Source organism: Azolla caroliniana, unplaced genomic scaffold (assembly GCF_043228905.1).
Source record: "Azolla caroliniana isolate FFs.n. ecotype wild unplaced genomic scaffold, voAzoCaro1.0.p SCAF_7, whole genome shotgun sequence".
NCBI classification, from domain to species: Eukaryota; Viridiplantae; Streptophyta; class Polypodiopsida; order Salviniales; family Salviniaceae; genus Azolla; species Azolla caroliniana.
This window is the reverse complement of record NW_028230442.1, coordinates 17253130-17277352: the sequence shown is the minus strand read 5'-3', so window position 1 is coordinate 17277352 and position 24223 is coordinate 17253130. Positions and strand designations below refer to the sequence as shown.

The 24223-nt window shown below is 45.4% G+C and overlaps 1 protein-coding gene and 17 non-coding genes across 19 annotated transcripts; all 18 read right to left on the bottom strand.

Moving 5' to 3' along the window:
• Positions 1-12201: 12201 nt before the first annotated feature.
• TRNAL-CAA (transfer RNA leucine (anticodon CAA)) lies at positions 12202-12285 on the bottom strand. The gene has a single exon. It is a non-coding gene; the product is annotated as a tRNA-Leu (tRNA).
• A 67-nt stretch (positions 12286-12352) lies between these two features.
• TRNAL-CAA (transfer RNA leucine (anticodon CAA)) lies at positions 12353-12436 on the bottom strand. Its single transcript has one exon. It is a non-coding gene; the product is annotated as a tRNA-Leu (tRNA).
• Positions 12437-12500: 64 nt separating this feature from the next.
• On the bottom strand, positions 12501-12584 carry TRNAL-CAA (transfer RNA leucine (anticodon CAA)). Its single transcript has one exon. It is a non-coding gene; the product is annotated as a tRNA-Leu (tRNA).
• Positions 12585-12648: 64 nt separating this feature from the next.
• On the bottom strand, positions 12649-12732 carry TRNAL-CAA (transfer RNA leucine (anticodon CAA)). Its single transcript has one exon. It is a non-coding gene; the product is annotated as a tRNA-Leu (tRNA).
• Positions 12733-12799: 67 nt separating this feature from the next.
• TRNAL-CAA (transfer RNA leucine (anticodon CAA)) lies at positions 12800-12883 on the bottom strand. Its single transcript has one exon. It is a non-coding gene; the product is annotated as a tRNA-Leu (tRNA).
• Positions 12884-13103: 220 nt separating this feature from the next.
• On the bottom strand, positions 13104-13187 carry TRNAL-CAA (transfer RNA leucine (anticodon CAA)). The gene has a single exon. It is a non-coding gene; the product is annotated as a tRNA-Leu (tRNA).
• A 67-nt stretch (positions 13188-13254) lies between these two features.
• On the bottom strand, positions 13255-13338 carry TRNAL-CAA (transfer RNA leucine (anticodon CAA)). Its single transcript has one exon. It is a non-coding gene; the product is annotated as a tRNA-Leu (tRNA).
• Positions 13339-13405: 67 nt separating this feature from the next.
• TRNAL-CAA (transfer RNA leucine (anticodon CAA)) lies at positions 13406-13489 on the bottom strand. The gene has a single exon. It is a non-coding gene; the product is annotated as a tRNA-Leu (tRNA).
• Positions 13490-13556: 67 nt separating this feature from the next.
• TRNAL-CAA (transfer RNA leucine (anticodon CAA)) lies at positions 13557-13640 on the bottom strand. Its single transcript has one exon. It is a non-coding gene; the product is annotated as a tRNA-Leu (tRNA).
• A 215-nt stretch (positions 13641-13855) lies between these two features.
• TRNAL-CAA (transfer RNA leucine (anticodon CAA)) lies at positions 13856-13939 on the bottom strand. Its single transcript has one exon. It is a non-coding gene; the product is annotated as a tRNA-Leu (tRNA).
• A 67-nt stretch (positions 13940-14006) lies between these two features.
• Positions 14007-14090, bottom strand: TRNAL-CAA (transfer RNA leucine (anticodon CAA)). The gene has a single exon. It is a non-coding gene; the product is annotated as a tRNA-Leu (tRNA).
• Positions 14091-14157: 67 nt separating this feature from the next.
• Positions 14158-14241, bottom strand: TRNAL-CAA (transfer RNA leucine (anticodon CAA)). The gene has a single exon. It is a non-coding gene; the product is annotated as a tRNA-Leu (tRNA).
• Positions 14242-14308: 67 nt separating this feature from the next.
• Positions 14309-14392, bottom strand: TRNAL-CAA (transfer RNA leucine (anticodon CAA)). Its single transcript has one exon. It is a non-coding gene; the product is annotated as a tRNA-Leu (tRNA).
• Positions 14393-14458: 66 nt separating this feature from the next.
• Positions 14459-14542, bottom strand: TRNAL-CAA (transfer RNA leucine (anticodon CAA)). The gene has a single exon. It is a non-coding gene; the product is annotated as a tRNA-Leu (tRNA).
• A 64-nt stretch (positions 14543-14606) lies between these two features.
• TRNAL-CAA (transfer RNA leucine (anticodon CAA)) lies at positions 14607-14690 on the bottom strand. The gene has a single exon. It is a non-coding gene; the product is annotated as a tRNA-Leu (tRNA).
• A 67-nt stretch (positions 14691-14757) lies between these two features.
• Positions 14758-14841, bottom strand: TRNAL-CAA (transfer RNA leucine (anticodon CAA)). Its single transcript has one exon. It is a non-coding gene; the product is annotated as a tRNA-Leu (tRNA).
• A 67-nt stretch (positions 14842-14908) lies between these two features.
• TRNAL-CAA (transfer RNA leucine (anticodon CAA)) lies at positions 14909-14992 on the bottom strand. The gene has a single exon. It is a non-coding gene; the product is annotated as a tRNA-Leu (tRNA).
• Positions 14993-18203: 3211 nt separating this feature from the next.
• On the bottom strand, positions 18204-23695 carry SYP61 (syntaxin of plants 61). 2 transcript variants are annotated; one of them, XM_087322773.1, is made up of 8 exons: positions 23565-23695; positions 23120-23276; positions 22126-22239; positions 21886-21999; positions 19999-20156; positions 19216-19306; positions 19053-19118; positions 18204-18484 (listed from the first exon to the last, which is right to left on the bottom strand). In XM_087322773.1, exons 2-8 carry the CDS (start codon positions 23213-23215, stop codon positions 18377-18379), a joined length of 747 nt encoding a protein of 248 aa, XP_087178899.1. In that variant the 5' UTR covers positions 23216-23276; positions 23565-23695; the 3' UTR covers positions 18204-18376. The 2 variants fall into 2 exon arrangements, with proteins under 2 accessions (XP_087178899.1, XP_087178901.1); XM_087322775.1 differs by having other exon boundaries at positions 23120-23225; positions 23565-23680.
• Positions 23696-24223: the final 528 nt, after the last annotated feature.

Sequence of the window (24223 nt, the reverse complement as noted above, 5' to 3'; positions counted from 1 at the left end):
CGAAGGAAAAGCTGCGGGCGGCAAGGGAGTGGAACAAGACCCGGTTCAATCGGACGCACCGATTGCGACCAAAGAAGATCGAGGAAGGCAACTGGGTCTTGGTATACGACAACAGCCTCGACAATCAGCACAAGGCGGTGCGAAAGTTTGCCAGGAGGTGGTTCGGGCCCTACATGGTGACGAGCGCGAACGACAACGGCACGTACCACCTCGCGAAACTCGACGGGACACGGTTAGCAGTGCCGGTGGCTGAGAAGCGGATCAAAGCGTTCAAGAAGCGCTTCAAAGACGAGCCGGAGCCTGCGAGCCGGAGCGACAACGACGATCAGTTCGGGCCCGATGGAGAATCGGAGAGCAATGAGTGAGGCCGGTTTTCTTCGGTATCTACCCGTCTCTGGCACATGCCGGTGGATGCGCGGTTTGGTGGGGGTGGATGTCGTGAAGAAAACCGGCCATAGGCGGAATCAGAGAGAAAAGCTCATGAACCGGCTCTTACACGGATGGACGCGTGACTTGATATTTTGTACACGATTCATAAATGGATCGGTGGATGTAAATACTAAGTAGTACACATTTATTAGGGGATTGTGCGTATCTCTGTCAGGAGGGACAAGGAATAAAGCGAATTGACAAGGGGATGGGGATATAAAAAGGAGAAGAGAGAGGGGAGAGGGGGATATCGCACGCTAGGGAGGACGAACTACTGCTGCAGATCTGAGGGCCGAGCTCTCTTTTCTCCTCCGGCCGTTGGTCTCTGTGGGTCGGGAGCTCGCTGCCTCTACTTCGTGGACAGCCCATGTGCTTCCAGCAGAGTCTTTCCCCGTTTGTTTTGTTTCTGGGAGTCGAGCGAGTGTTGTCTGTGTGTGTGAGTAGGATCCCCAGGTCAGGTCCATCGCCGCCTTGTTGGTTGTAACCGTCAGAGTCGTATTCTCTTGTAACCTCTTGTTATTGTAATCTCTTGTTATTGAAATCAAGTGTTACGTTCTATATCTCTCCTTCTCGCTCCGCGTATCTACAAATCTCTCTCGCTCTCTCTCTCTCTCGCTCCTCGGTTCAAGACCCCCATGGTCCCGCCCCTTCTACACGCACGCGTGTAACAACGCGACAGCGTGTTCCATGCTCGGATGAAGCACATAGAAGTTCACTATCACTTTGTGCGTGAGCAGGTTTTGAGCGGTGAAGTTGAACTTCGGTATGTTCAGACGGATCCACAAATTGCCGATATCTTCACCAAACCGCTCAGATTGGACAAGTTGGAGCACTTCACCGAAATGCTTGGTGTTCAGCATCTCGACGTGCCGCACTTGAAGGGGAGAAAAGGAAAGGGAACGGATGGCACCGGACAAGGAGCCGGAGAGGAAGAAAAAACCAACAAAGGGGGAGACAAAAGGAAAAAGGAAGCCGAGCCGACCGAAGTAGTCGGCACATCCGAAAAGGTCGGAACAAGCGGCAGTGGCGGCAGAATCAAGAAGGACAGAGCCGGCTGGAAGAAAATGGCCAAGACCCGGGCGTGGTCCGGTGTGGTGAAGGGCCTGAAACCAGAAGACGAGTTGGAGAACACCGACTCGTACAAGAGCTAGAACGAATCGGAGGAAAACGATTTGGTTCAAGATTCGGAGAAGCCGGATGAACTAAAGGCCAAGCGGACACGGACGCAACGGAAGTCGACGCCAACACAAAGGAACCGACGGGTCGACAAGCGCTGAAGTCACAACAACGAGGGAGCTGAAATGGGACTATTGAGCACACAAGCCGACCGAGGAGGTCAACGTGCACAGAACCAGAAGGGTCGCGGCAAACAAGACCGGACCGGATGAGGAACGTGAACGAGGCGGAGCAACGCCAGAAGAAGCCGGGTAGAAGAACCGGTTGTTGCGGACACTAACACCACGATCCGACCTCAAGTTGAGCTTGAGGGGGAGTGTTGAGCGAGCAAGCTCAACCGGATCCAGATCGGCTGAATAAGCCTGAGCCGGATCGACATCCAGAAGGATGAGCCGAATCGATATCCGGATGGTATCTAGAAACAACCGGCTAGATTGGGGAGCCGTATTCGAGTGCGAACCGGAAGCCTAGTAGTAGCCTATATTACTAGGTAATCATTGTCTTGTAGTTAGTGTCAGTCGCACGTGTGAGCATTGAAGTACCTGTCAATACTTCTGTCAGTCCTTTATGGACTTGTATAAATAGTGTTGTTTAGAACGTTGTATGTACAGAGTTTTAGAGTTAATTTTTTAATATAGTTTTATGTTCTGCTCTCTCTGTCTCCTTTGTGTTTTAAGCTTTTCCATTAAACCTTCATCCCATTTTCTGTTGCTATCCGGCTAAGCCGGTTCTGTCTAACGCTTCTGCACAATAACATTCACTCATTCATCGCCCGATCGAATCTGTACGAGGTTATATGCTCCTCGTAAGTCAATCTTTGTGAAGAAATTTGCACCATTAATCTATTCTAAAAGACTCGAGATAAGGGGAAGTGCATACATATTCCTGATGCTGACCTTATTCAAGCCACGATAATCGACGATGAGATGAAGTGACGAAGTGAACCATCCTTTTTCTTGACAAAGAAAATAGGTGCATCGGTTGGAGATTTCGAATATCAAATGATCCCGTTTGCCAAATTTTCATCTATGTAGGCTCGAAGGACTTCTAGCTCAGTTGGTGACAAGTTGTAGATCGGTCCCCATGGTGGCGTTTTTCCTGGTTATAAATCAATGGAACAATCATACGGTCAATGGTGAGGAAGAGTATTGGCTTGTACCTTATCAAACACGTCGGCATAATGACAATACTTCTCTAGAAGTTGAACTATGGATTTCTCTTTAGCGGTGTTGGAAGGTTTTATTTGATACCGCGAATACAAACATTGATTCCTTGCGTCCTTCCTCATGCAATTGATGTAGCGAAATGGTTGAAATTCGATGAGTAGATCCTCGGGTTTGTCGATACCGGATTTCTCTTGTTCTCCGATCTATGTCTGGGTTATATAATTCGAACCATGGTAACCCCAAGACAATTGGATGCTCTGGACTACTAATTATATTAAATGATACTACACACACCAAATTATCTAGGACAACCTGAATTGGCTCTGACTCTTCTACAATATTTCCGGAAGCAATGGGGTGACCGTCAATGACTATTACAGATGCTAGGCAAGGAATCTTTTTTAGAGATATCTAATGAGCTTGGACAAAATTCCTATCCATGAAGCAAGAATTGGCTCCGGAATCTAAGAGTGCTAAGATATGTATTGGAGGGGTACTTTTAGTACTAACTGTTACTTGAGCTAAGAACGCACTGTTAACTTGCTTAGAGGGAATGGAACCATTAATGGGTTGCACAGATCTAGGACTATCCAACCAAACAACTCCTATTTTAGCTGGACTTAGTTGTTTAACTCTTCTTCTAACTAACTAAGGACTTCAAATTTGTTCGATAGACTTGGGCTATTAGGACTATGAGGACTATCAAACAATCCTACTGAAATAGACTCAGGTTTAGTACAAGCTACTATTTGATTTACTTGTCTTCTTGGCCTATGTGGACAGTTTACTACAATATGCCTTGGTCCTCCACAATAAAGATATAATAGATTTGCTTGGCATCATTGCTTTTCTTCTGTTGAAAATGGTTCACGACGACGTGTGGTGTCGATTTCCATCAATGTTGGAGTATTTGCCGGACATGCATTATATGATTCCCTTGCAAATAGTTATGCTACGACCGAGGCGTATGTGGGCTCCGACCTGGTCCTTGGCATTTGTACCTGGCGTTCCGAACGTCGCTCGAAAAGCCGGTTATCACATCGTACCGCTCGATTGATTGCCTCTGTGAGCGATTTTGGTTCTTCCGGAAAAGTTAGGAGTAAGTCTTTGACATCATTTCATAGGCCGTATCAAAATTGCTCCATCAATGCTTGATCATCCCAAGGTATATCGAAGGCGAGTAGATGGAAATCTACATCGTAAGCGGAGATTGGACGATCACCTTGACGTAATCGTTAGATTTTGTTGATCGTCGTCCTTATGCTATCAGAATCTCCAAAACAAGCTTTAAACTCGCATTTAAACTCCTCAAAATTATTTAGTAATGGAGATATTTTTTCTAACAACGAAGCGAACCATGCCAAAGCTAAGTCGCTCAACAACGTGCCTACTAGACCCACTCGTGATGCATCGGTGGATATCAGGAAGGATGCATTTGAATGACTAATTGTACTTGATAAAGGAATCCTCTGAACTGTGATCACGTTCCATCAAAATTTATAGGAAGGCCGATCTTGGGCTCTTTATGAATCCCTTGAGTACTTGGTCCTTGTTCTTGCAATGCTACAATAGTTGTTTCAAGTTGTTGCACGTGTAACGCTAGCTCCCCATGTTGTTGTTGTGTTTGCTGCTTTTCTAAAGAGATTTGTTAAAGATCTCCCAACATTCGTTGATTTTCTTGTTCCAATGCGACAAACCTTTCTTTCAAGCATTACAGCTCTGAGAAAACGGATTGATATTCTTGAGCGCTAACTGTTGCCATAGTATTGGAGGGAGGAGGGATAAGAGGATTGGTATGAAGGGAGGGAGGAGTAAGAAGATAGAGAAATTTGGTTCAAACTTTTAGGAATAGTACGAAAGATGGAGAGGGAATTAGTACTAGGGGTAGATGAGGATGAGTACTATGAGTACTTAAGAAGAAAAGATGGTGTTGAACTCACGAGACGGAGAGATAGATAGATAGATAGATTATATTATCGTCTTCGGAGGTCAAATATGACCTATGAGACCAAAAATATTACATTTCACGGGATACGTGTGGAAGTGAGTAGTGACTCTCGATGTTCAAGAACTTTACCAATGAATGTTGCAATCGAGAGTGCACATTGTGGTTGTGAGAGGAATTCATGCAAAGATTGGGCTCGATCGAAGAGATGTGGAAAGCATGGTCGAATATGATCAAAAGCAAAGCATTGTATCAAAGTGTAATACTCAGACTTGCAAACTTGTTTAGGGCAAAGTGTGCATAGCCGACCACTCTCATCACTTGTGCCCAACCGCCCTGTTTCACATCGCAATGCATGTGAGCTAAGTCGCATGGAAGCAATGGTTCAAATGGCAGATAATGGTATGGGCTCTAACATGTATGGATGTGTATGATTTCCCCGTTCCGCAAAGAATATAGTTTTGTAGTTAGGTGCAACATGTGTAGTATAATGTGTTGCACACGGTGCTCGGCCACAACCGAGGAATAGGATCAACTCACAGAAAATAGGAAATACAAAGTACACGAAGACAATAGAGAGAAGAGTACACAGGATATTTATACGTGGAAAACCCTAAATGGGAAAAAACCACGGGAGTCCTCAAACTCCAACTATCACTATGAACAGAGATGTACAATGGTGAAGCTTCAAGGCAACAACCTTGAGCTCACTGTCTTCGCCACAGGCGGCGGTAATACACAGAGGCAACGACCTCCTCGTCTCTCTCTCTCTCTCTCTCTCTCTCTCTCTCTCTCTCTCTCTCGGCTGCTCTCTTCACTCTCTCTAAGTGAAAACAGAAAATGAGCAACAACAACAAACTGTTTGCCCTAAGTCATATTTATACACATATGACTTTCGGGCTATTTACAAATATAGCCTCAAGGGGCCCTTGGCAAACATATTCACAAATATGTCCCCGCATCCGGATCTCTCTCCGGTGTCGTGAAGATTTTCGTCCGTAGGCGGAAACCCGAGCGAAGCAAGCAAACCCGCGATGTGCAACGTTGCACATCAACATGTTGTATTTCTATTTATCGATAGTGATAAGTATGGTGCTAGAAATGCACCTTAGGATTTGTAAAGTGTAAAGGTGATGTGCTTTTGCGCGCACATCCACGTGAGAGAGAGAGATAGGTACATAGTAGTTCGTGTAGAGGTGGGAGTTAAGACCCATCCTTCCCACCTCCCCTAAAATCAAGGGAAATATCCCCATTGATTGAAAGGGGATATTTTGTAGCACCCTTTTTGTAAACGGTCTTCTCTCCTTGTGTTATAAAAGGAGAGGAAGAGCACCATTGTGGGGGTTGCCTTATTTTTGAGTGTGAGTGAGGTATACCATTTCGTTTTAGGGTTAGGGTTTCGTTTAGGGTTCCTTAGCTAGGGTTTCTTGTGTCATTTGGTGCGGCCTATGCGGCCACCATTGTTGTATTCATTCCTTAATAGAACTTCTTGTTGAGTATCTTGGCTCCATCTTCTTCTTCTTCTTCTATCATAATGTCATATCCATTCTCTTCTCTCTCGAGCTAGTATTCCTTACGAGGTCTTAATCTTCCTCCTCCACTTCCTAGTCCGAGACCCCCGTGGTCCCGCCTCGGATCTACACGCAAGTGCGAAACATCGCGACATCTTTGGTGAACCCGACGTGAAGAGGCGGCAAGGGAGCATGGAGATGGAAGAAGACTTTGACTTCGAGGAAATGGTGGCAAAGATCATGATGGAGGCGCGACGGAAGAAGGCGAAGCGAGAAGCGGCACAACGAGCAGTCGAGAGGGTGGTCGATCGAGTCGGCCGGTTCAACGGGGACGATGTCCCAAAATTTTTGAGAGCCTACAATGTTGAGATGACGGAGTGGGATGTGGACGAAGCAATGCGGCTAGATTTCTTTTGTCAGGTGGCGGCCATATCAAGGTACGAGGAGGTCAAGGAGCTCCGGGAAGCTCATGAGTCGTGGGTGTCCTTCGAGGGAGCCCTATTGGAAGCGTACGGGTACGCGGAGCCGGAAGGAAGAGGCCGACAAGAGTTCGAACGGTGGGCGGCGTCGGCGAGGCACCATCGGGGCGCAATGGAGGCATTCCGAGAGTTCGAGCGTCGTTTCTCTCAACTCTCGGAGTGGGAACGGAGATCGGTGGGGGCGGACAAAGTCCTCCTATTTTTGAAGACGGTCCATCATGAGGAGAGGATGGACATCATGTTCGAGCTTCAAGACGATTATGGGGCGCATGGTCTCACCGAGGAGTGGCCCGAAGTAGAACGGGTGTGCCGACAACATGATAAGAGGTGGTCGGCCACAACACGACCCGCGAGCGGCGGAGAAGAGAGGGCGGTGGGCGGCTACACACCACCGCCGGAAGAGAGCTCGATGCACGACCAACCGGAGGAGTGCGACTTCGAGGCGTTGGTATGGGAGGCGTGCGAGATCGTGACGGCGAAAATCGAGGCCGGAAGAGCGTACGATGGTGACATGGGAGAGGGTGCGGAGCAAGCGACCCTCTTGCCTTGCGGTGAAGCGACGGCCATGGAGGCCGGTAACTACGGTTTCGGGACACGGTGGCCCGAAACATCGAGTCGGGAGGAGACGAGCGTCGGTGTCGCGACCTTCCACACACCAATCCTAGAGGCTTCGGCGGTCGGCCCGAGTGCCGGCACGAGACCTAGAGCTACGGACGGTGGCGGCGGCAAGGCGGACAACCGAGATGAGGACGAGACCGGCGAAGAAGAGGCGGCGGCAAGCATACTCGATGCTTGCGAAACCGAAGACGGGGTAGCCACGGACGACGATGTCCGAATGGAGGTGGCTACGGACGAGAGGAGTGGTGGTGTCGCGACCTTCCACACACCGGTCCTAGAGACTCCGGCACCCGGCCCGAGAGCCGGCGAGAGGCCTAGAGTGACGGACGGTGGCGGCGGCAAGGCGGGCAACCGAAACGACGACGACACGGGAGAGGGTGCGGAGCGAGCAAGCCTCTCGTCTTGCGGCGAATGGACGGCCAAGGATGAGGCCGGTGACTACAAAGCGGAGAGCGCCACTTCGAAAGTGGGCGGAAGATTCGGGGCACGGCGGCCCAAAACATCGAGCGGAGAGGAGGCGAGCGGTGGTGCCGCGACCTTCCACACACCGGCCCTAGAGGCTTCGGCGGTTGGCCCGAGTGCCGGCGCGAGACCTAGAACGACGGGCGGTGGCGGCGGCAAGGCGGGCAAACAAAATGACGCGGAGAACGGCGAAGAAGAGGTGGTGGCAAGCATACTAGAGGCTTACGGAATCGGAGATGGGGGAGCCGCGGACAACGACGTCCGAACGAAAGCGGCTACGGAGACAACAAGCGGCGGTGCCGGGTCCTTACCCACACCAATCCTAGAGGCTCCAATGGCCGGCCCGAGTGCCGGCATGAGGCTTAGTGCGACGGGAGGTGACGGCGGCAAGGCGGGCAACGGAAACGAGAAGGAAGATTGGAGCGGACGGAGGCAAGACCCCTTGACACCGGGGCCGGAGACTTCGGCGGTTGTGCTCGAATGCCAACATGAGACCGGAGAGATGGGCGGTGACCGTGAGGAGGTGAGGCCCGGAGAGAGCGCATACGAAGACGAGTATGCGGGGCCCGGAATGGGCGTATACGGTGGGTCCGACGGAGAGGACCGGAGCGGAAACGAGGAGAGAGTCGGGAACCGACCCGACCAGAATACGGCACGGAAGAAGAAGAGAGTAAGGGCCGGCGAACCGGGCCCAAACCGAAGGAAGCCGGCAAGACCGATTGGCCGGTTACGGTTACGGTTACGGTTACGATGGGAGCCGGTAAGCGCGAGATGGAGGCTAACCGGGCACGACGACCATGGTTCGGGGGAAAAACGGAAACAAACGAGACCCTCCATACCCACTCTAGAGACTGCGGCGGTTGCGGATCAACATAAGACCGGAGAGACGGCGGGTGGCGGCGAGGAGTCGGAGGCCGGAGCGTACGAGGTTACCGGAACGGATATCCGGTACGAGATGGTGGACGGGTGGGTCCAAGACGGCGAGCCCGTGTCGGAACGGGCTACGGCGACAAAGGAGGAGAAGACCGACACGGAGGTCGGGTCTACGGCGGAAGAGCGAGACGAGATGCATGCAATACGGCCGATGGAGGGCCAAGACACAAGCATGCCTACGAAGGAGCCACATCGAGCGACCGAAGATGACTGTCGGATCACGCCTTCGAGAGGCGAACACGAGGAGGAAGGCGGCGGCGACGAGACCTGGCACGATGCTAGGGAAGATTGGTGGGAAGAGGTGGCCTACGGAGAGGCTAAGACCGGCGGCCACGAAGATAAGGCCCGAGAGGGATCCTCCACACCGGCTATAGAGACTCCGACGGTCGGCGCGAGTGCCGACGAGAGACCAAGAGTGGCGGACGGTGGCGGCGAGGGGACGAAGGCCACAACGGATGAAGGCACCGAGAGAGGCATACGGGAGGTCGCGGAGAACGAAGATGTATGCGCCCAAAAGAACGAACATGACATCACGAAGGATGTGTGCGGTCGAGGGGGCCAAGAGGGCCAAGAGGGTGTTCCTCCGAGCGAAACGGAGGTCGGGGAAGAAAGGTACCTTTCCGAAAGGGTACGCGAAGAGGAGCGGAATGCGAAACGTGCAATGCGGCCGCATGAGGGCCAAGCAACGAGCACGGGAACGATGGTATGCTCTACGGCGAGAGAGCACGGCAAGCAAAGGGAAGGCGAAAAATGCGTGATGGGGTCATCGAAGGACCGAAGCACGAGCACGCATTCGGAGGACAACACCGACGTACGGGGAAAGCCTACGGAAGGCAAGCGCGGAGCGAGAAGAGTCGGCACGACGAGGTGCGCGGCACGAAAACGGCGGATCCGGAGGATATGCGAGGCGGACAAAGGGTCGGCAACGGCGTTCGGGAGGACCGAACGGGGAGGAAAGCGCGGGCATCGGATATGGCGGTCCGAGTGTAGTCGGTGGTTCGAGGAAGCACGGTGGACGTGGCGGATCAGGTGGAGGCAACGACTCGGCGAGCATCGTCGAGTATGGCGGATCGGATGCAGCCGACGGTTCGAGACCATTCGACGAAGATGGTGGGCCGGAAGGCGACGGTGGTTTGTGTGGACGGGGTGGACTTGCTCAAAGTGGAAGACGAAGCCGGGCAAGCCCACGAGGTTGCCAAGGGCTCGGTTGGCCGCCTTGGCCGAAAATCTCGCGTTTTGTCCCCTTTTGGCACATACCGGTGGATGTGCGGTTAGGTGGGGGCGGATGTCGTGAAGATTTTCGTCCGTAGGCGGAAACCCGAGCGAAGCAAGCAAACCCGCGATGTGCAACGTTGCACATCAACATGTTGTATTTCTATTTATCGATAGTGATAAGTATGGTGCTAGAAATGCACCTTAGGATTTGTAAAGTGTAAAGGTGATGTGCTTTTGCGCGCACATCCACGTGAGAGAGAGAGATAGGTACATAGTAGTTCGTGTAGAGGTGGGAGTTAAGACCCATCCTTCCCACCTCCCCTAAAATCAAGGGAAATATCCCCATTGATTGAAAGGGGATATTTTGTAGCACCCTTTTTGTAAACGGTCTTCTCTCCTTGTGTTATAAAAGGAGAGGAAGAGCACCATTGTGGGGGTTGCCTTATTTTTGAGTGTGAGTGAGGTATACCATTTCGTTTTAGGGTTAGGGTTTCGTTTAGGGTTCCTTAGCTAGGGTTTCTTGTGTCATTTGGTGCGGCCTATGCGGCCACCATTGTTGTATTCATTCCTTAATAGAACTTCTTGTTGAGTATCTTGGCTCCATCTTCTTCTTCTTCTTCTATCATAATGTCATATCCATTCTCTTCTCTCTCGAGCTAGTATTCCTTACGAGGTCTTAATCTTCCTCCTCCACTTCCTAGTCCGAGACCCCCGTGGTCCCGCCTCGGATCTACACGCAAGTGCGAAACATCGCGACCTCCTCGTCTCTCTCTCTCTCTCTCTCTCTCTCTCGGCTGCTCTCTTCACTCTCTCTAAGTGAAAACAGAAAATGAGCAACAACAACAAACTGTTTGCCCTAAGTCATATTTATACACATATGACTTTCGGGCTATTTACAAATATAGCCTCAAGGGGCCCTTGGCAAACATATTCACAAATATGTCCCCGCATCCGGATCTCTCTCCGGGTACATTCATCATCCGGCTCCGTAGCCGGGTCTTCGTCATCCGGCTCCGTAGTCGGGGTCTTCATCATCCGGCTCCGTAGCCGGGTCTTCGTCATCCGGCTCCGTAGCCGGGGTCTTCTCTTCGTCATCCGGCTCCGTAGCCGGGTCTTCGTCATCCGGCTCCGTAGCCGGGGTCTTCTCTTCATCCTCCGGTTCCGTAACCGCAACTAGGCTTGCCGTCATTCATCTCCGGACATCCCATCCGGAGGGACCGAAAATCCCAACATAATGTGTGAAGCACGAGCCTCCACATTTGTCCCATGTCATGATACATTGGCGTTGCAAAAAGGCCTCATTTACAGAGGAATCTAATGATGCATCATGAAGCAAGTGTCTCGCATCCCATCTACCAAACCATTTTTCTATATCTTGCATCCAACCGGAACACAAAATTTTGCTTTTATGCGTCTTTTGGATCTTTTTGCTTGCTTCCCACACAATTCTAGGAAGTCGATGTGAGGAACTTTTTTGAACCTTAAGCATGTATTCAACAACCCTTTCCATGGCCATGATCTCAATGAGAAGCGATCCCGTCTCAAGGAGGGGGAGGGTGTAGGGCGTTTGCTTCTTAACTTGTAGAAACTTGGTAAGAAAATGTTTTTGGACATTTTCAAACTCTTTCCACATAGATTTAGGGATGCTACCGCCCCATACTTCCACCCCATAGAGAGGAACCGGTGTCACCAAAGTGTCGACAAGATATTTCTTGAGGACCCAACACTTAATATCTCCAAGATTGCATGTGTTCCCAAATGCATAGTATGCTCGCTTACCCACCTCTAAGTGAGCATACTATGCATTTGAGAAAGAGAGAGAGCGAGAGAGATAGAAAGAGAGAGAGAGATGATGGCAATAGAAGATATATATTATAAGGAGAAAGATACAAGAACAACTAGGCGGCTTAAGACTAGCGTTGAACCGAATTAGTTCTCAATAATGTCATGTGCCTCTTTTTATAGTGTGCTTAGGAGTATTCTTGACATTTGTAGAATGTTCCAGAGAAATCTAGAATATACATGGATTTCCTAAGTTAAATAATTGTGGATATTATGTTTGATACACACAATTCTTATGTTTATGGAAGAATTTCTACACGGTTTCAAATCTCCAAACTTAACAATTCTTATGTTTATGGAAGAATTTCTACACGGTTTCAAATCTCCAAACTTAATAATCCTCCAATGTGTGTTCTTCTACATCCTATTTAAGGAACCATAATCAATCATGGGTTATATCTATAAGGAGTATTGATTCAAGAACTTGTCAAGAGTGGGACTCGAACCCACGCTCCCTTTCGAGAACCAGAACTTGAGTCCGGCGCCTTAGACCACTCGGCCACCCTGACTGTCAGGCGAGTGTCGTGGAGCCACGACCAATCATGAGTTTGCAAAAAGAGTATGCATTCAAGAACTTGTCAAGAGTGGGACTCGAACCCACGCTCCCTTTCGAGAACCAGAACTTGAGTCTGGCGCCTTAGACCACTCGGCCACCCTGACTGTCAAGCAAGCGTCGAGCCACGACCAATCATGAGTTTGCATAAGGAGTATGTATTCAGGAACTTGTCAAGAGTGGGACTCGAACCCACGCTCCCTTTCGAGAACCAGAACTTGAGTCTGGCACCTTAGACCACTCAGCCACCCTGATTGTTAGCGGAGTGTCATGGAGCCACATCCAATCATGAGTTTGCATGAGTATGGATTCAGGAACTTGTCAAGAGTGGGACTCGAACCCACGCTCCCTTTCGAGAACCAGAACTTGAGTCTGGCGCCTTAGACCACTCGGCCACCCTGACTTTCGGGCGATTGTCGCGGAGCCATGACCAATCATTAGTTTGCAAAAGGAGTATGGATTTTGGAACTTGTCAGGAGTGGGACTCGAACCCACGCTCCCTTTCGAGAACCAGAACTTGAGTCTGGCGCCTTAGACCACTCGGCCACCCTGACTGTCAAGCGAGTGTCGAGCCACGACCAATCATGAGTTTGCATAAGGAGTATGGATTCAGGAACTTGTCAAGAGTGGGACTCGAACCCATACTCCCTTTCGAGAACCAGAACTTGAGTCTGGCGCCTTAGAACACTCGGCCACCCTAACTGTTGGGGGAGTATCATGGAGCCACGTCCAATCATGAATTTGCAATAGGAGTATGCAATGGATTCAAGAACTTGACAGGAGTGGGACTCGAACCCACGCTCCCTTTCAAGAACCAGAACTTGAGTCTGGCGCCTTAGACCACTCGGCCACCCTGCCTGTCAGCAGAGTGTCATGGAGCAACGTCCAATCATGAGTTCGCATAAGGAGTATGGATTCAGGAACTTGTCAAGAGTGGGACTTGAACCCACGCTCCCTTTCGAGAACCAGAACTTGAGTCTGGCGCCTTAGACCACTCGGCCACCCTGACTGTCGGGTGAGTGTCGCGGAGCCACAACCAATCATGAGTTTGCAAAAGGAGTATGGATTCAGGAACTTGTCAAGAGTGGGACTCGAACCCACGCTCCCTTTCGAGAACCAGAACTTGAGTCTGGCGCCTTAGACCACTCGGCCACCTTGACTGTCGGGTGAGTGTCGCGAAGCCATGACCAATCATGAGTTTGCAAAAGGAGTATGGATTCTGGAACTTGTCAGGAGTGGGACTCGAACCCACGCTCCCTTTCGAGAACCAGAACTTGAGTCTGGCGCCTTAGACCACTCGGCCACCCTGACTGTCAGGCGAGTGTCAAGCCACGACCAATCATGAGTTTGCATAAGGAGTATGGATTCAGGAACTTGTCAAGAGTGGGACTCGAATCCATACTCCCTTTCGAGAACCAAAACTTGAGTCTGGCGCCTTAGACCACTCGGCCACCCTGCCTGTCAGCGGAGTGTCATGGAGCAACGTCCAATCATGAGTTCGCATAAGGAGTATGGATTCAGGAACTTGTCAAGAGTGGGACTTGAACCCACGCTCCCTTTCGAGAACCAGAACTTGAGTCTGGCGCCTTAGACCACTCGGCCACCCTGACTGTCAGTGGAATGTCATGGAGCCACGTCCAATCATGAGTTTGCATAAGGAGTATGGATTCAGGAACTTGTCAAGAGTGGGACTCGAACCCACGCTCCCTTTCGAGAACCAGAACTTGAGTCTGGCGCCTTAGACCACTTGGCCACCCTGACTGTCGGGTGAGTGTCGCGAAGCCATGACCAATCATGAGTTTGTAAAAGGAGTATGGATTCTGGAACTTGTCAGGAGTGGGACTCGAACCCACGCTCCCTTTCGAGAACCAGAACTTGAGTCTGGCGCCTTAGACCACTCGGCCACCCTGACTGTCGGGTGAGTGTCGCGGAGCCACAACCAATCATGAGTTTGCAAAAGGAGTATGGATTCTGGAACTTGTCAAGAGTGGGACTCGAACCCACGCTCCCTTTCGAGAACCAAAACTTGAGTCTGGCGCCTTAGACCACTCGGCCACCCTGACTATTAGTGGAGTGTCATGAGCCACATCCAGTCATGAGTTTGCATAAGGAGTATGGATTCAGGAACTTGTCAAGAGTGGGACTCGAACCCACGCTCCCTTTCGAGAACCAGAACTTGAGTCTGGCGCCTTAGACCACTCGGCCACCCTGACTGTCGGGCAAGCGTCGAGCCACGACCAATCATGAGTTTGCATAAGGAGTATGTATTCAGGAACTTGTCAAGAGTGGGACTCGAACCCACGCTCCCTTTCGAGAACCAGAACTTGAGTCTGGCGCCTTAGACCACTTCACCACCCTGACTGTTAGCGGAGTGTCATGGAGCCACGTCCAATCATGAGTTTGCATAAGGAGTATGGATTCAGGAACTTGTCAAGAGTGGGACTCGAACCCACGCTCCCTTTCGAGAACCAGAACTTGAGTCTGGCGCCTTAGACCACTCCGCCACCCTGACTTTCGGGCGATTGTCGCGGAGCCACGACCAATCATGAGTTTTCAAAAGGAGTATGGATTCTGGAACTTGTCAGGAGTGGGACTCGAACCCACGCTCCCTTTCGAGAACCAGAACTTGAGTCTGGCGCCTTAGACCACTCGGCCACCCTGACAGTCAAGTGAGTGTCGTGGAGCCACGACTAATCATGAGTTTGCAAAAGGAGTATGGATTCAAGAACTTGTCAGGAGTGGGACTCAAAACCATGCTCCCTTTCGAGAACCAGAACTTGAGTCTGGCGCCTTAGACCACTCGACCACCCTGACTGTTGGGTGAATGTTTTGGAGCCACGACCAATCATGAGTTTGCAGAAGGAGTATGCAATTCGAACCCATGCTCCCTTTGGAGAACCATGCCTTAGACCACTCGACTATTGCAAAAGTGGTGTGGATGCATGGAGTTTTTTATAATGGAATCAATTTGAAAACTAGTCAAGAGTGGGATTCGAACCCATGCTCCCTTTCGAGAACCAGAACTTGAGTTTGTCACCTTAGACCACTCAGCCACCCTGACAGTTGGGCCACATCATGGAGCCATGGAATTTTTTATAAGGAGAATCGATTTGGAAACTTGTGGGTGGGTTTCGAACCCATGCTCCCTTTCAATTACCAAGACGTGAGTTTGGTGCCTTAGACCACTCGGCCACCCTGACTATTGGGTGATAGAAAATTTGTGATAGTTGAAATTATTTTACTTTCTTGTTGCAAACATTGGTGGCTAAAATTTTTACAATTTTATTTGTGGATGGCCCAATTGGTGGCTAAAATTGTTGACATTATGTTCACATTTGGTGTTGGACCAAGGTTTTGGTGAGATTTTATATCCAAAATTTAGAAATTTTGTTTTTTGAAAATGTTGTTGAGATTTTTGGGGAATCTTAGAATGTCTTTAAAAAGATGGTGTCTTTGGAAATTTCAGTCGGTTAATGTACGTGGTCAATTATAAATTCGGTCCTGGGTCAAAGAAAAAGTGTCTAGGTTAGAAACTTTGTGTCAGGTGGACAAATGCTAGACGAAGACGTGTTTGACGTGATAAAGTTGAAGGTCAAAGTCAAGTTAGACATGACAGAGGATGAATACTTCACAATGCCAAGGTATTTTAGCAAGACACTACATAAGACATTCGCCCTAGATGATGTATGGGTTTTCATGAGAAAGAATGGTTCGTTTCCTTTTAATGAAGTAAAATCCACACCTTGACGAACGGAATCCCATAACAAGTGAATGTTTATTAGGAACTGAACTAAAGCTTGTCAGAGCCGGGTTGCGTTTTGGGTGCACATTTTTTGGGATAACCGCATTAGCTATTTGAAACGTGCCCCACACTGCCCATGACAACGATTTCCTCACCAAGCCTCATTATGATTTGGTTGCAAATAGAAACAATCAAAGGAAAGTGAGTGATTGATATTTAAGATGTCAATTTTATTCAATGCAAAAGGCATCTCCCATTCATAATGTCAATGGTCCACATTAGTGCACATGCACGCTAGAAAGAGATGTCCTCTCGAGCTTGTTGTCTCAATTTAGAAATAGTGATCTCCCTTCAATCATCCCTGTCTTCCGTCGAAGGTTTCGCCAATTGGTACTATTCACCAACAGATCAAGATTCTACTTCCTTATCTGTATCTTCAATCTTTAGAAAACCCTTAAGCTCTTCGTGTGATTTTTCGTGAACAAAACGGTTAAATCCTTCAATTTTAATTTGTGTAAGTTCTGGTAAACAATATCCTTGTATTACAACGTATAGCTTACTAGTAGGGCTTTAACCCATGTGACACAAGGTCATGGGTTCAAATCCCTTTACATGATACAATGTTATATCATGATAGGTATTGATGTACCCACCACAAATAAATGGAGTGCATGCTTTGATTCTAGGCTTCAAGACGGTTCAAAATCGTATTACCTTTTAGAGAACCAATGCAACCAAAGTGATACTTGTGGATGGGACATAAAACTAATGTTGTTCAATGCCATGGTAACTGAAGTATTGCTTTTTGGAGTAGATGTATGGGGTGACACCATCTGCCACAGATGAATGTTATACCACCATCTCTCTCAATGCATGGAATGAGATCAAGAAAATTCAAAAGATGTTTTTAAGGAGGCAAATAGGAGTTAAATGCATTACCTTTTACTAGCTTATGCTCTTGAAAACAAGTGTTCGGCCCATAAAAATATTGGCACTCTAAAGAGTATATAGATACATTAAAAAGTCAAGAATATGCTAAATCATCAATTACCATCTTGCTTGGAATCATAGATTGACACATGCGTGATATTTGTGATATTCTCCACGCGTGATATTTGCAATATTCAAGAATATGAAATGGCCCCAAGAATATTATAAAACCATTTGTTTATTATTTATTTATTTAATAAAAACAAATATGTTCACATCTATTATAGAAATATAATTAGTGTGAAGTCCCCTTTTAATATCAAATAAAAATATCAAATTTTATGGGAGAGTAAGAAGTGGGGAATTACCAAAACTTTTTTTAAAAAAACTTTAAAATAAAACAAATGGTTTTAAGTTTTACATATATTATAAAAATATTATTAGTGTCGGTCCCCTTTTTAATGTTACATAAAAATATCAAATTTTGTGGGAGAGTAAAAAGCGAGGAATTTATGAACCTCATTTTATTTTATTTTTAAAAATAAAATAAATGCTTTTAGATTTTACCTCTATTAAAATATTATTACTATAAGTCCCTTTTTAATGTGAAGTAAAAATATCTCCTTTTAATTGTCAAAGTCCTCTTTTTTTATATTTAGGAAACTAAATAGTAAGGAATTTATGAACTCTCTTTTTTTTAAACGAATACTTGACCATGCATTCATATACGTATTCATTTGCATTCAAATGGGAAACCCCAAGAATGCGAATATGTCAATCTATGCTTAGAATGAGAAGATGCTAAGAGGACAAAGCTAGAATACTACATTGCAAATGTCAACCTTGAATGTTGGTCTCAATATAAAGTAAGAATGCCTATTGATCGTAACCAACCCTATCTCATTACCAATATTAGTAATGCTCGTAGAGCCCTTACACTACTTCGCACTCTATCTGACAAGTTAGGTATTGAAGTTACATCATGGTATCAAAATGTAAACACATGTATACTCTAGTTCCATAGGTCAAAATTGGCCTCTTTATGGACGATAAAAAATTCTATTTCTAATTTTTAATTCCTTAATATAGAATGGAAAAATACTAATCATTCAAATCATAACACAATTAAAAGTGGATTCCCTTTAGTCAAAACCTAAAATGCAAAGACAATATTTTCACAAATATTATGTACCCATCATTCCTTCTTCATGCACAAAATCTATATGTATTATGTATAATAAATAAATGATCATAACAGAAGATCTTTAATGCTTCCCAAACGAGAAGATAATTTACTCAAGCTTTTTATATCAGAAACAATTAGGATTCTATGGAACCCATATTGATAAACTATGGTGTCGTCCCTTTCTATATGTTATGAGAAGACAAGAAGAATCAGCACTAGCAATAGTATTACAAGGAAAACAATCATCACAATCTGTCCTTTGGCTCCAGCCTTCTTAATGACATGAGCAACCTTTTTCTGCAAACCACGTAATCAAAAACAAATTTATAGAATAAACACTAATGAGCCAAGAAATTAAGACAATGAATACACAACTCGAATATTTAAGCAACTATAGATTTGGAACTAGTACCACTAAACTAAAACCACGAAATTAACAGAGGAATCAATATACAATTTATCAATTGACTTTTGAAATGAATACATTTGATAGTATACTATTAACACAGTTATGATAAACACACACACACATACAGGGAAAAACTCCAACATACCCAAGTGTTTCTTTATTTTCCTAGAATGCCCCTACTCCCCCAATGGATCAGGGAAAAACTCCAACATACATATGGATTTTCTTTATTGGCCCAAAATGCCCCTATTTCCCCATAGCCCTTGATCAATTCATGCCCTTTTTCTCTCTTCAACAGGGAAATAAAGAAAAACCTAACAGTATTTCTGAAAATAAAGAAAAACATTCTACAGAAGTACACATAAATGTATCTGTATCTATACTGTGATTCGTAGACATAAAGGTATACATGTGTATATGTACTCTATAGAATAATATCAAATGCAAGTAACGCACCTGAACAAAATCTAGTCTATTGGCTGTGTTGTCCATTTCCTGGTTAATATCCTCTATGATTTTATCCTGGAATCAAATGAAGCCATCAAAACAAATGCCAAAACTCTAAAGATAAAACAATAGCTACATACAAACAGGAATCCTATTTGCTTAGGGAAAATACCTGAGAAATAAGCTCATCATGAATAGTAAGCCCAACACCACCCAGTCTCTCCACACTTGCACTGAGTTCGTCAAGATCCTGATCTTGCTCCCTGGTAAAAATTAACCTCATTGGGCCAGCTCTCTTATGATAACGGGACCACATAAAAAGATTGGGAGACAAAAAACTTAATTTGTTAAGCCAGAACATGAGTTATTCCCACAAGAACTGTTTTTTCTAAACCAGCTTAGTGAATCACCCTTCCATTTTTCAGTTCTATTCAATACCAGATTGCATAAACAAACATAGAGTTCTTGGTAGTATATTAAGATGATACATGTTACATGGTAAAATAATCCTTGACAATACTTTAGGGGAAAACCTGAAATACGCCTGACTTTTTCTTTATTTCCCGAAATGCCCCTACTTTTTTGTTACTTCTCCAAATACCCTTGGTCAATTCCATCTGGACCAATTGCATGTGCTATTTGAGCAATTAGACATTCAAATCATCCCTTTCTGCTCAATTATATGTACTGATGCAACAAATATAGGGTCAAAGAAATAAAGAAAAACTCGGGGTATTTCAGAATTTTGCCAATATTTTGCCAGTAAGACTTTGAGAATTTGTCTCATCATGAGTTCAATTTCAAACACCAAGCATAAAAGTCAAAGGCCCTTGGATTCTTCTCTATTTTATAAGACACATTTAATTTCATGTTTGATGTAAAAGGGAAAGAATACAGTTAAAGGGCAAAACAGTGACGATATTTATGAGAAACTGCAAAGAGTTATTATACTCACTTTATGATAAGAGCCTGCCTATCTGACTCGGAAGCATAGAAATCTTCATCTTCATGAGTCTTCATGCTGTTTATTTTTTGGTTAAGAGGATTAACAGGCATCCGTGCCAATTCAACCCTAGTAGATGCCTCTTGGATGGATTTTTTAATTGCACTGATCTGGACCAAAATCAATCTCTCTCTCACTCTCTTTCTTTCATCTTTTTTCTTTAATATTAGCGCTATTGTCCTAATGGTAAGCAGAGATTTTACTAAACACTCCGGCTCAAATCTCACTATATCCACTACTTTACTTCTCTCTCTCTCTCTCTCTCTCTCTCTCTCTCTCTCTCTCTCTCTCTCTCTCTCTCTCTCTCTCTCTCTCTCTCACACACACACACACATCTGTAGGACATACAATCTTGTATCCACAGAACATACATCCTTATACATGTCACAAGGGGTGGTTTCATTACTCCTAGGACATTATTCATACTACCCATTGTTTATTGCTCTTTATAGTTCTACCTTAATTATAGAAATGAACATGGACTATGTGGTGTCCCTAAAGAGTCCCAACTAGAACACGGTTCAGAAGTGAGTCAAAACGGACCCATGAAGCTCCAAGATGAGTTGGGACAAGGGGTCATGATCGAGGTTGGCACATACATGAGGAGTTGGGACCCAAGAAGGGAACCAGTCCCAATCGTGGTTCCAGTCCCAGTCCCAATCTAAGTTGGGACTTGGGAAATACCCAGTCCAAAACCCTGCTACAAAAACAGCAGCATCCCAATGCCAACGACGAGCCACAGGGGAGACCAAAAACCACCTCTTGGCCTAATGCCCAAGGGAGCCCAAAAGCCACCTCTTGGCCTAATGCCAAGAGAGCCCAACAACCACCCTTGGGCTACATAACGAGGAATCTCTCATTTTTTATCATTCCCGGATTTACAAACTCTCTTCTTTCACTCTCGTTAATTAATCATCTTCTTAATCATGCTTAAGTCCCGGATTTACAAACTCTCTTCTTTCACTCTCATTAATTATAGTGGCTCTAAGGAGCTTGTAATTAATCATCTTCTTAATCATGCTTAAGTTATGTTAATGAAATCTCTCTTTTGCTTATTTTCTCTTCTCCCCACTGTGTTTTGGGTTCCTTTCATGACCCCCATGCTTTAGGTTTATCACAGACTACCTCTAGAAATATATGTTGTTCTATAAGTATGGGGTTTTGGAGGGTGTTCTTCTCCCCACTGTGTTTTGGGTTCCTTTCATGACCCCCATGCTTTAGGTTTATCACAGACTACCTCTAGAAATATATGTTGTTCTATAAGTATGGGGTTTTGGAGGGTGTTTTTGTTTTAGTTGAATATTGGTGTCTCAGTTTCATAGGTCATATTTGGGACTTGGAGGACAGCAATAAATCCACATCTACAACTACCATAACCATGTACATGCAAACAACCACAAACACTAAAAATAGTGGAATAGACTTCCTACATGCGAGGTATGGATGTCTGAGCCTACAAAATCAAATGCTATGCATGATGTCATGGTTGGGCGTGAGGGAAGGCACTAAGAGAAATAGCAGACAATAGTTGAGCCCAGAAATTAATGTGTATTCAGTTCTAGGTACTTATAACAACAAATATGAGAATGTAGGTGACGCGCTTACACTAAAGATTGTTTCATCATTCAATCCAATGATGTCTCACAATATTGGAATGGCTCGAATAGACATTGCTAGGTTTCAAGCAGCATATTACAGAATTTTGACATTTTATCTGGGTGTGGTAACAGATCACATCTTCACCTCCTCAATTTCTCATACAATATTGGTTGCAAACACAAACTCTTATTATAAACATTTGGAGTTCAAAAACGTTTTCTTTATTTTAAATATGACTACCTGATTCCGCGTTGATACTGTCCATCTCTTTCTTTGAGCTATTTCTGCAACGTCAATACCATATTTTGTCGGATCCCTCTCTGCCACAGCGATAGCCTTATCAAGTTCATCCACCTTCTCATCCAAAAGCCATTTCTTAACACTTATGCATGTAGTGCAATATATTAGCCAGAGTCTATACCTCTGGAAAAAACTTAGCCAACCATTAAAAAAAGATATTCACAAGATTATGATCAGTACCTGCCACTCAATGCTTGCACAATCTATCACAAGTTCTTTCCCTTGTTCATTGCGATCACTTGATCCTGGAGGACTTAGTTCCCATTTTCTGAACTTGCTTTGCACACTATTCACCTGCCCTCACAAAGATTGTGTCACCAGTCTCAGGCAATAACTGCCAATCAAGAATCAAAGTACACCTAATGATCCAAACACTCTCAATCCAACTTCCTCAATCCACCACAAGTTATCATTAAATTTAATTCGATGTAATCTGTGTTCTCATAATAATCAAAGTAGAACAAAGTCCGGAAGTTATTCATCCAATTTCAATAGTCCACCCACCACTAGTTATCATAAATATATTGAGTATATTCTCAAATGTGTGTCTCACTATAATGCATTTGTTTATTCAAAGAAATGCTAAAATGCATGGTCCCACAATGCCAATCAAGAATCATTCCATTACACAATGTATGCCAAATTGCACATTTTCCTTGAGACAATCCAGAACCAACGTACACAAATGTAAACTAGAAAATGATGTTTCAATGCATGTCCTCAGTTGTGAAATCATGAAAGAAATAAGGTTTTGGTTAAAATTTCCTGTTTCAAAGGAGATGATGAATTAAAAAAGGATTTTCCTATGGTACAGCTTGATAAGTTACATTTGATGTAGGCTTAGACTACATGCTTCAATGGAAATGATGAAATATATATTAGGTAGGTTGAAAAATGAAGTATGTAGGGAATTCAACAATGCAGATTTGATAATTGTATTCAGTGTAGGCTAAAAACGTACAGTCTAATCGAAATATTGAAATAACTAAGGAATTGTAAGGAGCCTAGCAGCTCTTTTTTGACAGGGTTAGGCATAGTGTGATTGTCTTTGATGAGGGCTTAATAATGCACGTTGTCAATGGAGATGATGAAATGCGTAAAGCATTTTACCATACATACTTTTATAGCTTTATGTTTCAAATGGAGAGGATGAAGGAGATAAAGGAAATTCTACCAAGCTTTGAAGCTCTTCTTTGACAAGGTAGAATGGATCTTGAGCTGGCGTGAATGTGTTTTCATGATGAGAAGAGCTTCGAGCAGATTGCATCATTCGAGATTTGCTGATACAAGGCGTCCTCTTAATATCTTGATCTGAGAAAGACGGAAGAAATCTGGAAAAGAAACACACAGAAAATCACTGGATCTATCAAACGGATGGAGAGACAGAGAGAGAGAGAGAGAGAGATCACCGGTATATGAAAATGATCTTGAAGCGGAGAGGGGGGGAAGGGCTAGAAGCTATAATTACGCGAATAGAAAGACAGACAAAAAGGGAATGATCACTGAGTTCTCAAACGGATCTAGAGGGAGGGAGGGAGAAGTAAGATTCAAAACAGAGAGAGAACCAGTGAATCAACAGAGAGACAGAGAGATCAGAGATCAGAGATTTGAGATTTTACCTTCGATATAGAAGAGGCTGTCAGGGAATCATTCCGGGATTCGAAATCGTCGAAGCAGAAGAAGAAAATGAAGCACAGAAAGACAAAAAGAGGGTGAAGAGTGCAGAAGAAGAAGAAGAAGAAGAAAAAGGAAGTAGGGGTTTTGAATATTTACTAGAAATACCCCTCCCAACTTTCTCGTATTTACTAGGAATACCCCTCCAAAAGACACACATACTCCAACAAGAGACAATGTAGTGTAGTGTAGTGTAATGTTAGAAACTCTCTCTCTCTCTCTCTCTCTCTCTCTCTCTCTCGAGCATTTTCATCCGCAGCCATCTTTGCCCCACGGTTCCTCAAACGGAAGGTAGATTTTGAAGCCCTAAATCGAGTGAAAGGTACATTCTCTCTCCTTCCCTCTCTGTCTCTCTTTTCCCGTAGGGTTTGTCCCTACAATGGCAAATACTCGTAAAACCGCCGCAAAGTTTGGGGGTATAATTGATAATGAGCCGAGATCACCAACAAATCTTGATTCTAATGCAATGGACAAAATGCTTATGAGTCACTTGATTTCTCTTCAAGAAACCATAAACAAGCAAGGTGAAGAGATTAGGACGTTAATGAAAGAGAATACTAAGCTCCAAAGTGTTGTCATTGAGAATGAAAGTCTTAAACAAGTG